At 36.8% G+C, this 17,046-nt stretch overlaps 1 protein-coding gene across 1 annotated transcript in view; it reads left to right on the top strand.

Moving 5' to 3' along the window:
* The first annotated feature begins 12,340 nt into the window (after nt 1-12,340).
* The window catches only part of kcnj3a (potassium inwardly rectifying channel subfamily J member 3a), a 33,579-nt gene continuing 28,873 nt past the window's right edge, over nt 12,341-17,046 (top strand). The window contains exons 1-2 of the mRNA XM_055215826.2: nt 12,341-12,973; nt 13,582-14,250. Coding sequence (XP_055071801.2) covers nt 13,588-14,250 — 663 coding nt within the window. The 5' untranslated portion in view covers nt 12,341-12,973; nt 13,582-13,587. The remainder of the gene's footprint in view (nt 12,974-13,581; nt 14,251-17,046) is intronic.

The raw sequence follows: 17,046 nt of genomic DNA, 5'->3' as shown, positions 1-17,046 counted from the left end.
TTATACCCTAATATATTAAGTTTCACCTGCTGCCGGTAGAGGCGCTGATATAGTAAACGCATCTATTGGTCGTATTTGGTGAAATGGACAAACGACCAAAGCAATCGTATTGGTTGGAGAATAGGTTGTACAGTATATGTGTGATGATGTGGTGTCCTCAATAACAATAATTTCTCTGTTCAGGTCCTGATATTGTAGTAATGTTGCCCTGCCATGAAGAAGGCAGGACATTTTGGGACAGACTTTTAAAGAACTTAAATTTAACACAAAATAAGAAAGATCCATAAACAAACCAGCCTTTTATTGTTTCATTTGTTCTTGATGTAATCTGACTGGATGAGCAATCTTAATGATGTCAGATGTGACTCGACAATTGCATGTAAACTGAATAAAGGAGGTGAAATCTGCAGACAGGCCCCATAGACCTTCTTTTAGAGAGAGCTGTTAATAAAAGCTCCCAGCTTTACGTTGAGACTTGTTTTGAGTTTCTTTAAATAACGCAGCAAATAACTGATGAAGATTCATTTCTCAAGAGATAAAGAGCAGAGACATCGAAGGGCAGAAAGATCCATGATTAAAAAGCCTCTCAACATTTTTGTAATTTGTATGTGTGTGTGTGTGTGTGTGTGTGTGGTGTGTGTGTGTGTGTGTGTGTGTGTGTGTGTGTGTGTGTGTGTGTGTGTGTATTTCCCTCATATGCACTGTGCTTTTGTCAATTTAAGATTAATATAAAAATGAAAAAGAAAACCTTGATGTATAATCTCTCTCTATCCTTGATCTCCAAAGTATTGCTGTTCTTAATTGGGGTGGGGGCTTGTGGTTCAGTTGCTCCAGAGAACAAAAGCATTTTTAATAAGTGGCTGTCTGAAGCGTAAGTCTCATGAGAAATGGCAGATTCTGAGTAACAGTGAATTGGGATAACAGCTGGACACATTGTCCAAATCCCCCGTGTGGAATACAGAAATGAGACTCACACTTGTTTCCCTTATGTTGCCTTCATGCTTGCATTTCTTTGTGCTTTCATTGAAACTTATTTCTGCTAAAAAAGAGAAAGCATGAAATGTGTGCACATGTGTGTATGTAAGTTCTAGTTGGTTGCTAAAGTGTTCTGGGTAATTTGGATATTTACTCACTGACCCAAAATGTAAATGTATTCAGTGTAAATGTATATTGAACATGAGGAGCTCAGATCCAAAACCAGACATCACCTCAGACATCCGCTTAATCCTGGTCTAGGACTAGATTTTCAGCAAAATCCTCTAATAGCACTTTTCTATTGTGCGGAACAACATGGCACGGCCTGGTTTGCTTTTCAAGTTCAGTGCCACTTTAAAGTGGGTGGGATTATAGACTTATCGTTACAGTTGTGGCACCTCTATTGCCGTGACATCATCATAAATGTGATACAAACAAATGTCAACACAGGAGTTTAGGGAATTTACAATTAACTTTTTCAACGCCAGCGTTTTTTAAAAAAAGTTGCCAGCCAGCGCCAGCGTTTTTCATGATTTTCACCAAAGTTTAATGCCTTCCAGAAAATGTTCTTCTTTAAATATATAAACATACAATATACCAAATGAAAGAACAGACCCTTTGCTTTCAAACAAAAAAAAATGTTTCATCCTACCTTCAGTGGTTCCTTTGTAATCAGCTTTTGAATATGGGTAGGTTTCTGCAAAAACACCACATTTTGAGCAAAAAGCAGAAATAATTCCATTTTTGTGATGGACTTTTCATAGAGATCCCATTCAGAGCGATCTTTAAAACAGACACGGACATGCAGCCGCTTGCCATAGGGCAATACTTCCGGGTTTAAAAAGTTGCGGTATTGCGGAAAGACGTCATTGGCGGGGAAGCATTTTCTCTTAATTGACGAGATATCTCGTCAATGGCGGTGAAAGAGTTAAGACACATTGATCAGTGATGATAAATGAAGACCAGAAATCAGAGATAAAATGAATAGAAGACATTTTACTGAAGATAACTTTTTGCAGTTCACTCAGGAGAGGTCAGCTTCAACACTCAACAAGTAGTTTGTATACCGATCTGCCCACACATTAGAATACAGAGGTATTTGTATAAAACTATGTCATTATATCAAACTTCATGATTCTGATTGGCTGAGCTATAAATGAACTTAGAGAACTTCCACACATGGACGTCCAGTTTAGAGCACATTTAGTTTGAGTAACAGTATGACACTTGCACAGTACCCCAGTGTTGGGGGTAACGCATTACAAGTAACGTGTTATACGTAATACGATTACTTTTCTGAAGTAACGAGTAAAGTAACACATTACTTTTTAAATGTACACATAAACTTTTGAGTTACTCTTTAAAAAAAGTAATGCAAGTTACTTTTTTGTTTAATTAAGGCGATTAAAAAAAATATGTACTGAATTAAACTAAACGTAGTTACATTATGCATTCTATGCGTACACTGAAAAAAACAACTTGTAAAATTTACTTAAAAAAATCCTCGTAACAATTTGCACGAACTTTTTAAAAGTAAAATGTACTGCTTTTTTATAAGTAAAACTTACCTACTAAAATCAAATAAAATTTACTTAAAATTGCATGATAAAACATATGTTAAAAAATTAATTAAATGTTACTTAATTATTTTATTTAGAAGTTAGATTTATTTTAATCGTCTAGGTAAAGTCTATTAGGTTTTTTTGAAAATTGAAGCATTGCTGTCCTAATAATATTAAATAAATCGTATTTTCTGTTCATTATTTTCTTTAACACATGTCTATGGACCCAGTTATTTTTAGTGTTATAAATGGCATTATAACACACAACTCATGACTGACAACAAGTCAGTCATTGAATAAACTTGATTCTGAACAGAAACGCACACAAACTGTGTTTCTGACATGCTTTATCAGCACTGTGGAGGGAATTATAATACAACGTTCTGAACAGGCTTCATGTAAAGAAACACTGATCACATAAACGGTGACTTCACAAAATTATTATTTACAACAAAACAACATCAATATATAAGAGCTTAAACTAGGGCTGGGTGGTATGACGGTATATTCCGTTACCGCGGAATAAAATGTCAGACGTAACAGATTTTTCTATTCCGTCTATTCCGCGGAATGCAAATAAGTGGGCGTGGCTAACGCTGCCCTCACACTTGTTAGACTTAATGTGACGGAGAAACAAGTAAAAAAATTCACTCATAAAAAATAAATGAGTTATTTCTGTAATTTTTTGCAGCGAGACTCTCGCTCGCTCTCTTTCTCTCTCTCTCTCTCTTTCTCTTTCTCTCTCTTTCTCTCTCTCTCACTCTTGCTCTCTCTTTCTCTCTCTGTCTGTGCTCGTGCATCAGCCGGCCGGTCTCTCGAGTGCAGAGGTCTCTAGGCACACGCAAGGAGCTGCGACGCCTAATAATAAAAGGTTCTTCTCAAACATAATGCTAATAGTTGTAATGTTTTAACTTTAAGCAAGCTAAGACAAAACTCGCGTTTATATCAGTGACACGTGCGCTGCTGGAGCGATGTAGTTTGACGCGCCATTTGCTTATACAAACATATTTGATCGGAAAGACGAGAAAGAGACGCAAATGTTAAGGTCTAATAGTAAGTAAAGGGCGTCAAGACCTTAAAACAGACTTCATTATCATCACATCATAGCACCTGTCATATTTATAATATCTAAAGCTTCGTCTCTCATATAAGCTAGGTATTCATCCTGTCTGTAGGTTTTTGCATATATTTATACCTGTTCATTTTACATATTGCCTATTTTTAATGTAATGTATGCATCTGATAAAGTTTTTGATTAAAATTTACTTAATTATTTTAGGACTATGTGCAGTGACTATAAAACAGTTAAATAATACAAGAAAATATCTAATAAGACTTACTATTCCCACACAGTTCATTTTTTTATATGAATTAATTGTGTATTTATCATCATTTTACTTAGGAAAATCTAGTTCTCAATAAATGTTAATATTATTATGTAGCAATTATGAGAGTTCATCTAATAAATATTACTACACTAAAAAGTTCATTTTTTCAGTGTACACGCTTGTGTGGGAACAGTTTGAGTCAGAACCTGAGATGGCAGGCTAGAGCTTGACATTTTTTATGATTAAATATGCAATTTCTGAATGGAGAACTTTTCAGTCATAAAAACACCTGCAAGGCCTGAAAGAGATCAAGCCTAAAAAGAGTAACGCAAAAGTAACTAAAAAGGAACGTAAGCGTTACTTTCCATGAAAGTAACCAAGTGACGCAATTAGTTACTTGTTTGGAGTAACTTAATATTGTAATGCATTACTTTTAAAAGTAACTTGTATGACAGTAAACCTTTGTACTTAAAGTGTGTGCCTCAAAGGATGTACTGTATACATATCTATATGGTACATATTAGGACCTTTTCAAAATGTCCTAGTGACAACTTTTGTACCACTGTTTTCTAAGATGTACAATGTTTTGTAAAAAAAAAGTAAAGAAAATTATGTTATTAAAAAAGTCTATTAAATTTGAACAGGAATTGTTTCTATCTACGCTATTCTGAATGCCATGGCCTATTTACCAGCAGATTTCTCCATTCTGATCATTCACTCACGTTACCCTGATCAATTACCACAGTTCAGCACTGCAACACGTAAAGCATCGACGAAAACACTTAAATCAAAAACGGATGGTTAAAAACCTGAAACAGTTTTCTACCGTTTCTATTTTCTCTCAAAGATGAGAAATTGTGGCCCAGAAAGCTGTTATTGGCAATCAATACCTTCACAACAAAACAATGGATCCCAATATAACTGAAATAGCCAGTCCCACACTACCCCACCCATCTCCGAGAAGCGCTGAAGAAGATTCTAATAGACCTTTTCTGAGCTCACAATGGAAGCAAACAACCTCATGCAATAACTCTGATGAGAGTGATTAAGGCACATGGCGGCAAATGAGAGAATGATTGTCTGGAGTGATTGTCTAAGTGACCCTGCATGAAAGTGCTGCGGGACAATTGAACTCAGTCATTCTGTGTCGCTTTTCCTCTCTGATTAAATTAATAAGATAAATCCAAGATCCCCTGCCAGGCCTCAACCCGAGTATTTTTATGAAATGGGTTACACAAGTACATCAAATCTTTTTCCTCTGTCTCTGGAGAGCAGACTATCAGTTTTAGAGAGGGGTCATCGCTCTCACAGGAATTGTCAAAGATCGGAAATAGATAGAAATGGGGCGGCAAATCAAAGTCCGAAATAGATTGAATTGGGGTAACCAATTAAAGGTTTTTCTGCCCTATATCGGTGTAAGAAATTTGAACAAACCACTAAGTATTAAAGTGTGTCTCATAACTTATCCTACACTGTTTGTGCTACTAAATGATATTGTGTGGATGTAGAAGATGTGAATTCAGACTTATGGTGCTAAGCAAATAAATTTGGTGTTAAAAAACATTAAAATAGATCATGCAAAATACAACAGAGATTATTGGACCAGTACGCAATCAGCTAAAAACCACTGATACATCCCAGCAACCATACATACATATAACATTTCCCTGTCAAACACCAAGAACATCGTACTGTGGTGGTAAATTCTTAACTCACAATTTAGAAAAGGTATGAATCTTGTTGTCTCATTCAGCCCAAACAGCTTGTCGCAGTAGTTTCAATGCTTCTGCCATTAAATGGTTTCAAAGGCATATCACCTCCAAAGCTCATTTGTTCATCTCTAAAAAAATGATTCTTCACCCACATCACAGAGTTTCTTTAGCTGGTGTGTTAACAGGAGCAATAAAATGCATTAATTGCTCCTCACTGATGGAAGATAATATGCACAATTAAAATAATTGTTCTGCCAGAGCTGTGCTGGAAAAGTCCCTTGTCAGAGTTCTTGCAGAACTTGTTCCTGCCATAAATAGCAAGATGCTTATTGCCATATGCTGCTGAGCATAGAGGGAACCCATCCAACAAGAACAACCAGTCCTCCAACAATACGACCATATAGATTATTTGTCACTTTCCTTGAAAATAAAACAAATTATTTCCCCTACCAAAAGCACAGGTTTTATGATAATCAGGGATTCTTGGAGTTCAGTTGGTAGAGCATTTAGTTAGCAAAGGTCAAAGATAATGGATCCTCAGGAAATATACATAATGATAAAAATGTATACATTAAATATACTGAAAGTTGCTTTGTAAAATTTGTGAAATAAATATTGAAAAAAAGGTGAGTAAGGTGCGTGTAAAAATTCCACATATTGTGTTAAAGCAAATGCACATTTAGATTGGTAACGGCAGTCAAAGGTCATTTCATAACACACACAACAAGACACTGTCGATTTTTTCGCCAACTAGAGTGTTAATCTTTAAAATGTAACTATAGATTGTAATAAGCTCCTTGCATAAAGAACCTGTATCATTTTATAGAGGAGGTCAAGCTCAAACAGAATGTCCTGCTGCAGCACTTAAGAGCAAATCTGAAAGATAACAGCAACAAAATTACATTTGTAACAGATTAGTTTGGGCATTATGGATCAAGATAAGAACGTCTACCCATGAAATATGTGTGTGTGTGTGTGTGGGGGGGGGGTGCTAGAATAAATATATTTTTTCACTTAAACACATTTTGTCATACTAATGCAGTCTGCCCAGTCTGTTTGGTTAACTGCTTCTAATTGGTTAACCGATTTGAGTGTGTATTTATTACCATATGGAAAACGAATAAATAAATCGTTTAATATTATATTATGGGAACAACTATGCTGTTGATTGTTGTGAACCTGACAAAGCTTCAAACTAAATACATGTAGTGCATACAATTCCGACTTTTGTTTGAATGAGTGCTGAAACTATAAACAGAGGACAAAAAGGTGAGGACCATTGTTGATATCATTTGAGAACTTAATGTGATGCTGCACTAACTTATCTGTGAGATATGCCATTACTGTCCTGGGAGGAGTTGAAAACAGAGCCATTATATGACATGCTTTTTTAATCACAGATAAAGTAATAATATTCATGTCATGTCATGTTTTCTCAAGTCAAGTTTTTGATAGTAATTTTTTTCTGGTTTATTTTTTCTGGTTTTCCCTTTCTGGGTTTTTGTTCTGAAATAAAGTGATATAATTGCCAATTTGCCAGGAAGGTGACCTCTGCATTTAACCCATCCAGTACACATGCACTGCAAACAGTGAACACACACACACACACACACACAGATAGAGAGAGAGAGAGAGAGAGAGAGAGAACAGTGGGATCATTTGAAGAAAATGCTTTGCTCAAGGTCACCTCAGTTGTTTCCTGCTGGCACTGAGAATCGAAACTGCGGCCATTGGTTACAAATGGAACAAAGGATAACTACTGTATAATCTGTCACATAACTCTGTAATTCTAGAAGTGTATGAAATGCTAAAACATATAAAAATATATAACATATTACTATAATTCATCCCTTCATCTAAGTTGTCTCTAGCTAATTATTATTATAATTTTTTTTGATCAAATAGACGCTAAGCTACTTGGAGAGCGTCATGTGTTTAGAGTCTGTCATTAGTGAAGACTTGGAGACAAACAGGGGCTCCTCTGCTCATTAATGAAGGAAAGAGCAGGCGTTATACTGACCTGCTTCACCCGGCACTCATTAATAACATTTACATGTTCCACATGAGGCTGGGATGCTGCTCTTATTTGACAAAGCTTCATATTTTTAGATTTACAAGACAGGCCACAAAAAGTTCATTAAAAAATGGAAAAGGCCAGCTAAATCTGAATACTAATTGGATGCATTTATAAATTCAAATTAAAATATTCCTTAAATGTTTTGTTATATAACGTTAGTGGACAGTTTTAGTGACAAAAACTATAGAACATTTACCAATTAAAAAGCAATTAAATATTTTAATTAAAGTGTCTTTAAAAAATGTTATGAAGCTTTATTTGTGCTGTCTTCCGTATTGATATTAAAGTTAATGTGCCAAACTGGGTGGGAAAATATCAATATGGAGGCACCAATTTGACAACAATTGATTTAAAGGTCATGTTCTTCCTGATCCCAATTTTTAGTGTGTAATGTTGCTATAATAGCATAAATAATACCTGTAAAATTATAAAGCTCAAAGTTCAGCTCTCAGGCGATATATTTTCTTTAACAGAATTCGCCTTTCAAAGCCTACAGCGAACGGTCAGTTTGGACTACAGCCCTCTACTTCCTGCTTTAATGACATCACTAAAACTGTTTTTTGACAAAACTCCGACCACAGGAATACGTCAGTCACCAGCTAAACTAGCGGCAAGCTAAGCGGCTATCGAATCACAACTGTTACGACCAGGGACGGACTGGGGCTAAAAAACAGCCCTATGCTGGGTTTCCCGATAACGATTAAACTTAGCACTTAAGAGCGCTTTCTACGAGCTACTTAACGAACATTCGTTGTTCATTTACGTGCGTTTCCCAAAGATGCACGTGAAACGATTGCTCGCAGCTGGATTTTAAGTGCTACTTACGAGTCGCTGTCCGTTTGTCAAGTGCTGAAATGTCACCTATAGAATGACTCGAGTTTGTAGCAGAAGCTTGTTTAGGCTAATGATCTTTAGCCGATGTGCACTAATATTTTTTATAATATTGTTCAATGACCTTTTAAATGTTTTAAAATTGTTCATAATAATAAAATATTATTTTCCGTATTTACTTAGGACTCGTCCCACTGCAAAATGCCTTCTGCATTTCATCTTATAGTTTAGATGATTATTATTATTATTATTTGTTTTTATTATCTATGTTTATTTATTATTAGGGATTATACAACAGTTCTTTCTGGTTCTCTAATCTGATTGGCTAAGAGCTATGCGATATTGTACTGATAACTGCACAGTAACCGCTTCATCTTTCGTATCATTCCGCCACCTAGTGAATGGAGGTCCTAAACAGGCTCATCTCTGAATGGAAAAACACAGACGCGCTGTCATTAGTTCACTAGCTCATAAATCAGTCTGCGAATCCCCAATCGGAAGTTATTATTCCGTCAAAGATCAGGGGCCGTATTCACAAAGAATTTTATCTTACCACTAAGAGTACTCCTAAATCGCACTAAAAGATTTTAGCTAGGAGTTTTCTCTTAAAAGTTATTCACATCTCCTTTCAGACCTACTTTTAGTAAGGAAAATTATTACTCCTAAACTAAGAGTGAGTCTTCGTTGCTACGGATGACGTCAATTCTCATGCACGAATTAACATAAAAAAAACATCTGTTGGACACTTTACTCCCATAATTCTTTGTGCAGTTTCTACATTGCTCAGCAAGATAACACAGCAAGATAACGCAGAAGTCTTCTCCAAAAAACATTTTTCCCTTATGTCCAACTGTTTTCAATGGAAAGCAGCTAAAGCCTGCTTGAAAAGTCGCTAAGTGTCACTAGGTTATGTCATTACGTGATTAGCATATCAGTGATGCTAGCACGTCATATTTGCATTCTGACTACATTGGCACTTCAAATTCTTTTACTCTCTGAACTGTAACAGACGATATTTTAATACAGCTGAATGCCTAAAAACGTTTTTTTTTTCATTTGTAAATTCTCTGCTTCTGTTGACAGACAATGTAAAACAGTTTTTGTAAAACAGTCACTAGAGGGGTCTGAAAAGTCGCTAAATCTAGCGACAAAGTCGACAACACTAGGTAAACGTACGTAATAATAACCATGAGCCCCATTCTTCCATACTATAATACTATGGAACAATAATACTATGTAAGTGAATGGGGCGTATGGTTGGTTTGGTTACAAACATTCCTCAAAATATCTTCTTTTGTGTTCATCAGAAAAAATATGCAGATTGATAACAACATGAGGGTAAGTTAGTGATAACAGAATTTTCATTTTTGGACTATCCCTTTAATGCATTGAATAAATATTTTTCCTTATTTCAAGAACCAGTAATATGCCTACAGTATACTCTATCAAAATGCCAATTAAGTCAAATGAGAAGACATAGTTGTTTGGAATGGCGTGAAGAATAAAAAAGACAGTCAAGTGAGTCTGTGACTCAATGATTCCTAAAGTCTGTCACACTTGGTTAGGGTTGCCACCTTTTATAAAGAAAAATAAGGGATGCCGCAGTGGGTGCCACACCCCTTAGGACCATGATGACAATGTAAAATATTATTATATTAATATATAAATAAGGATTATATTATATTGAGTGATTCAATTATCTAGATTGGTTAAGCCTATTTTCTTCACATAGACAATATATTTGACTAAATCAGCCAAGCTGAGTTGAACATTTCCTCCAAGGTTGAACATTTTTCAACTATGGGTGCTCAGTGCTGTGCGCAGAAAAATGCAGAGCGCTGGCAAAACCCACCAGCTGCTAGCGTTTTTGAAAAGCTCGGTGCTTCCAATGGAAACCATTGAAAATGCTGGCCACAAACGCCTAGCCATACATGCTCCCTTATTACCTAGTGTGACCAGTGGAGGGGACCCTTAATGACTTATGGTTGCTAGAAGCTTCTATTTTGAATTGCTGTGTCAGGTTTCAGTGGTTGTAAATGGAACTGATTTTCCTTAACCAACACAAATCAATAATCTATTTATCCTTGAATGATGGTAGGAGCTGCTCGTTGTTGTGTTTTTTATCTGTGACACATGGCACACGCACACACGCATGCACACACACACACACACACACACGCACGCACGCACACACACACACACACACACACACACACACACACACACACACACACAACACACACATACACACACACATACATACACAAAGCGTGTAAACACTGCTTTGAAACATTTAGCAGGTGAGGGTATTTTTGTCTTTGTTTTTCATTTCTTTACATGACAAATAATCTTCTTTAATTTGCAGAAGTTTATTTGGCCTCCTCAAAAAAAAGCATATTTGCTTACAGAAAACATCATGATTTGTCAAAATGCATCTACATCTACCTAATGCCTCAGTAAATCAGACTGTCAACACAAATCAAATTAGTCAGGTAGACTACAGCAATATGCCAGGCAGGTAGCTGGTCATTGCTCTCCTTTGATGAGAAAATTACATTTGAAATGCACACAAGTTATAAATAGGCACACAAAATAAATGCATTACAAAGATTAATCTTAGGTTTAATCACAAAAGATTTTTCCTAACACGCTATAAAATTATATTTACCTGTGCTTTTTATTCCAGTTTTGAAGCATTTTCTGTGTACATGTAACAAAAAATCATTATTATCCCTAAATTGTGCATTATTAAATTGTATTTAATGCTGAACACCTTTCAGAAATTAAAAAGCATCTCAACAAGTCTGTTAGAAGGCACAGGTATGTGCACCATTAAAACCACAACATTAAAACAAACTGCAGCATTAAACAAAAACCATAGTAAACTCGCATCTCATGTCTATAGATCTCTATATGTATATATATATATTAAATTCCAAACTATTCCAGTATTTTTTGTAATATCCGTTGTTGGATTTAAGTGACCAACCATAATCGCATAAATTCAGATAAGGGTCAACATAATGTATAATTAACCAAACATTGGCTCTTATGTCACCCGGTCAAATGTTTGCTTCACAGATCAATGTAAAATGAGCATAAATGTGCATTTTATATATTTTTATGCAAAAACTGTATACAACAAGCATAACACAATAAATCAAATATATTTTTGTTGGCCCAATGTTTGATAGTTTTGTTTGATATTTGTTTTGATATTTTGGGGTTTCATGAAGTCTTGAAAAGCTATAAATAGCCTTATGGAAACCTGCTCATGTAGCTCAGTTGGTAGAGCATTGCATTAGCAGCACAAATGTCATGGGTTTGATTCCCAGGACACACACACATACTAATAAAATCTATACATTGAATGCACTGTGGGTCCCTTTAGATAAAACAGTAGGCTAAATGCATAATTATCTATGGAAATCTCATTCAATGTGTTAAAATTGCTTTTACATTTTTTTCTTAACTATAATAAATGCAGAATTTTTTTAACCGGCTGGAACTTAACTACAGTTTTTATAGTAAATGTGTAGTATGCTACGTACATTGTAGATGGATTGATTACCTTTTTTATTACCACAATTTTACTATAGGCTAATACTTTACTATAGGCTAAATCTTTAGTGTGACAAAAATGTTAATTTGTGGCTTCCATGGTTTCATTACAAAAACATGGTAGTACAGATAAACCTCCTTATTTTTGTGATTTTCAATTAAATACAATTTGGCAACTAGCTATTATTTACATTGTACACTGAATAGCCTGCCGTATGTTCATATTTACAGTATAATATACAGTATGCAACGGTAAATCACTTAAAGCTGATTGACAACACATGTGAACTGTTAAGTTAAATTTCCATTTAGGTGTAACTTACTTGACCAATAAGCGCAAACTGCGATCGTTCCGCCCTCCCCTGAATGTTACACACCTCAGTATTGTGTGAAGAGCATCGACGACAGGCTTACTGAGAGCGAAGTAAGTACACACAAAGAGCTGCTTAACAAACGTACAGTGGTCGTCGCAACATTTTGCCATTTTATTCATTTCTCTCGAAGAGTCCGATTACGTAGCTTTGGGTTTGGCAACGGAGCATTTTTTAATCTACATTTCTTACGCGCGTCCGATCAGCACCATCAGTTCTGATTTTAGGCTTTGAGTATTGTTTTGTTTGTTGGATATTAAGAAACCACATACAGAATGCTCATTTGCTCCATTGCTGGGCAGACAGACCCTGACAGATGTCGAAACGTATCTACAATATTAGTCAGTTGATGCGCGAACTAAATGAGTGAGCGATGCGCGTACATGTGATCTGAGCGTTCATGTGTGGTCTGATGAGGAAAATTATCAGCAACTTTAAGCTTCAGGTTCTGAAACTGAGCAGATGAGTAAAGAGAGACTGCGTGGTTCAGAACACGAGCTGCTGGACAGCGCCTGTGGAGAGTTTTTCCTGCATCTCTACTTTCAGCCACATCAAGGTAACGCGTAATAATACTTTCACATAAATAAACAGTTAAGCGTTATCATGCAATGATTGGTCGAGAGGGAAATAATGGCATAATTATATCAATGATTCTTACAGTATATTTCCCTTAATTCTAAGAGCTAGATGCCACACATTATGCATTAAGAGTAGGTTTCTGTTTTTAAAGTCAAAAGAGTCTTGACTTCATTTTAAGCATTACAACAATTATTTTCCTGTACATGTTGACACATATTGTACATTGTAAAAATAAGAACTTGTTTTTTATTTACATGATTTCAGACGTATAATCCCTCATTGGCATATTTATTGATTTTTAAGAAGCAGTACAATTTTGGAAGAAAAAATCAGCCAAAATGTATGTAATATTTAAAGTTTTATTTAGAAAATAATTAACCAGCACATTAATCAATTAATAAATTGTCTGCATAAATATTATGAAAACATTAATAAATAAATAAATACTCATTGTTTTACCTTTTGGTACTTAATTGTATAGCCAATTCTTGCCTTAATATAGGCAAATCTCAGAATCATTTTGTTAACTTGTTTACAACAGCTAATGTGTAAGTAATCCATCTGTTTATACTGCTGTCTGCGCAGGCTAAAATGTCTGCCCTTCGGAAGAAATTTGGTGATGACTATCAAGTAGTGACCACCACAACATCAAGCCACCAGAAAGATAAGAGGAGAAAGCGCCAACGCTTTGTAGACAAGAACGGCCGCTGTAATGTCCAACATGGAAACCTAGGTGGAGAGACCAGCAGATATCTCTCAGACTTATTCACAACTTTAGTAGACCTCAAGTGGCGCTGGAACCTCTTCATTTTTATCCTCACGTACACTGTGGCTTGGTTATTCATGGCTTCGATGTGGTGGGTCATCGCTTACATCAGAGGGGACTTGAATCGAGCACACGACGAGAAATACACACCATGTGTGGCCAACGTCTATAACTTTCCTTCAGCTTTTCTCTTCTTTATTGAGACAGAGGCCACCATAGGATATGGGCACAGATACATCACTGAAAAATGTCCAGAGGGGATCATTCTTTTCCTATTTCAGTCTATTCTGGGCTCCATAGTGGATGCCTTTCTAATAGGCTGTATGTTTATTAAGATGTCTCAGCCCAAGAAGAGAGCAGAGACATTGATGTTCAGTGAAAACGCAGCCATCTCCATGCGGGACGGCAAACTCACACTGATGTTTAGGGTTGGAAATCTACGCAACAGCCACATGGTCTCGGCTCAGATCCGCTGTAAATTACTCAAGGTAAGTGCCACGCTTTGGTCATGCTTTTCACGGTTACTACATAAAGGCCAATTCACACTGATCCAACAAACACCAACAGACGTGTCTGTTGGGTCAGTGTGAATCCCCTGATGGCAGATCAAAGTAAATGAGACTTTAGAATGTTGGTGTTTGTTGGAGTTGGTTGTTGTTGGACCAGTGTGAATTGGCCTTAATATGTAATTAATGTGTATTTTTTATGTAAATAAGCAAAACCAGTCAAACATTTAAGGTCACAGATTTGATCTTCAAAACCTTATTTTTATAATTACTTATTCTTATAAACATATTCTTATAATCTTGATGTCTTTTATAAAATATAACATAGGTTTTGATAGATTTTTTATTCTTTAAGTTAATTCCTATAACATCAATAAAGAATTTGGAATAATTGATTGATACAAAGCTTTTGATCAGTAGGGTACATTAACTCAAAGCATCAATTTTGTTTAATTTTTCTTCTGATCTTCATTTTTTTCACTTGATAGAAGCCATTCTTTTGTTTTTACACTAGCATTAAAACGTTTATAAATATAGTTTATAAATCTGTTATACATTTTATAACATATACTTAATATGCAATTACTTTGTGGAGATGATTGAAATAAATAAACTTGTTCAGTTTTTTTACTACCGTAAATAATTATATAATTGTGTAATATGTGTAACTTTGAAGGGCACTGCGAAGTGATATTCTGCCCTCTGTTGTTAATTTCAGGCCTATGCCTAGTTGTCAATTATATCACATTTTATTTAATTAAAAATGTTTTATTTGTGTTTTAAAAATTTCAGCAAAATTACAAAAAAAAATTGCCATACGCACAGCTATGTTGAATGAACATGGTTTGCTGGAACACTTTTATCAAGATATCAGTTTTGTTTATATAAAAAACTTCCCAATACATTATTCCCCAACCCATCCTCACCCCATGTCGTCAATATTTGACGACACTTGACCATTCGTCAATATGTGACGGGGAGGGTATACCTTTCGTGTCATTTTTTGACGAACTGGGGACTTCAATACTATTACGTCCGTTGCATTCTCTTTCCTATTTTCTTACCATTTTCGCGTCGGTTTAGGGTTAGATTTACATAATGACATCCCTACCCAAACCTAACTCTAAACCCAACGCCAGGTGACAACTGTCGTACCTAACTCTAACCCCAACGCCAGGTGACAACTGTTTAATTTCGCGTACACTGTTTAATTTTGCGTAATCTAACCCTAAACCGACGCGAAAATGGTAAGAAAATAGGAAAGAGAATGCAACGGACGTAATAGTATTGAAGTCCCCAGTTCGTCAAAAAATGACGCGAAAGGTATACCCTCCCCGTCACATATTGACGAATGGTCAAGTGTCGTCAAATATTGACGACATGGGGTGAGGATGTGTTGTATTCCCATTGCAATAATACACTCTTAGAACGAATGTGTTAAAAACAACACATTAGTGTTGATTGTCGGACGACAGAATTCACCCATCACTGTGTTATTATTGAAACAACACATTTTGTGTTACTTTTAACACAACTTGTGTTTGTCAGAATCCTGCCAGATCCTTGTTTGTATTTAGATCTAGTCAGCATGGCAGGGTTCTGACAGTACAATGTTTCATGTGGGAGATGGGTGGTTTTTGTATTGATTTATTCTGACCACGCATTTCCCAGGTCTCGTCACTTTTTCCCCGATCCCTTACTTGTAGTTATTTCCAGGTATATGTCATTTACTTTCTCCCTATTTAAGAGTCCTTGTGTGTGTGTTGTTCAGTACGGGTTTGTCTGTTGTACCTGGTTGTTCATGCCAGTCATTGTCTCCAGTTTGGTCCAGTTCAGGTTAAGTTAAGTGTAGTGTTTTGTTTACATGTTATGTTTAGTGTAGTTCTGAGTTTTAGTGTTTGATCTGTTTGTTTGCCCCCTCGTGGGTTTTGTTTTCTGTTTTGTGCTTAATAAACAATTTTTCGTATTTTCGTATCCGTGTCTGCATTTGGGTTCTCTCTCCATTCCAAATTCCTGACAGAACGAACCCGTCAACTTTGAACCCAGCAGACATGCACCGTGGTCTAGCCAGGAGAGGTCGGGGTTTTGTCCTGGAATGCGAACCGGGTCCAACCTGGTTCGATCCACTCGTTTATGGACCCGGGGTTAATTTCAGGAGAAACCCGACCAGAGCCAGCGCACCCGTCCCACTCTCTTCAATTCCAGAGGGCCTAGCCACGGGAATGTTGACACTCAGGGACTCTGGACTTTCCCCTTCGGCCCCGGAGAGCTCCTTCCCATCTGTCTCTCTCCGAGGGAAGCGAGAGAGGAGGGTCTCCTGGGAGTCTTCCTCCGGGGGGTCCTCCTCTGAGTTGCTCACAATACCTCATCCACTCTCTGCACCTCGCCCTCGGAGGAAGAAGAAGAGGAGGGACGCATTGGTGTTACAGCCTGCCTTAGAAGCATCTGCAGCGCAGCCGCCAGCAGGTCCAGAGCCGCCGCCAGCGGGTCCAAAGCCACCGCCAGCGCATCCAGAACCGCCGCCAGCACAGCTGCTAGCGCGTCCAGAGCCGCAGAAGCAGCCGGCACAACCTTTTGAATCTGCCTTGTCTGTCTCTGCTCCACTGCCATTCTCAGCACCATCTGCCATGGTTTCTGCCTCGTCCCAAACCATTTCCAGTCCCACCCAATCCAGTCTTCCTCCCATGAACTTTGTTGTTCCCCCACCCCACCTCCCTTGTTGTTTATTCTTGTTATCCCACCCCAACCCGTTTATGTTCTCATGTTTGCCCTTGGTGT

Source organism: Misgurnus anguillicaudatus, chromosome 17, assembly GCF_027580225.2.
Source record: "Misgurnus anguillicaudatus chromosome 17, ASM2758022v2, whole genome shotgun sequence".
Lineage (NCBI taxonomy): Eukaryota > Metazoa > Chordata > Actinopteri > Cypriniformes > Cobitidae > Misgurnus > Misgurnus anguillicaudatus.
The sequence above is the reverse complement of the archived record's forward strand: the minus strand, read 5'-3'. Positions and strand labels throughout refer to the sequence as shown.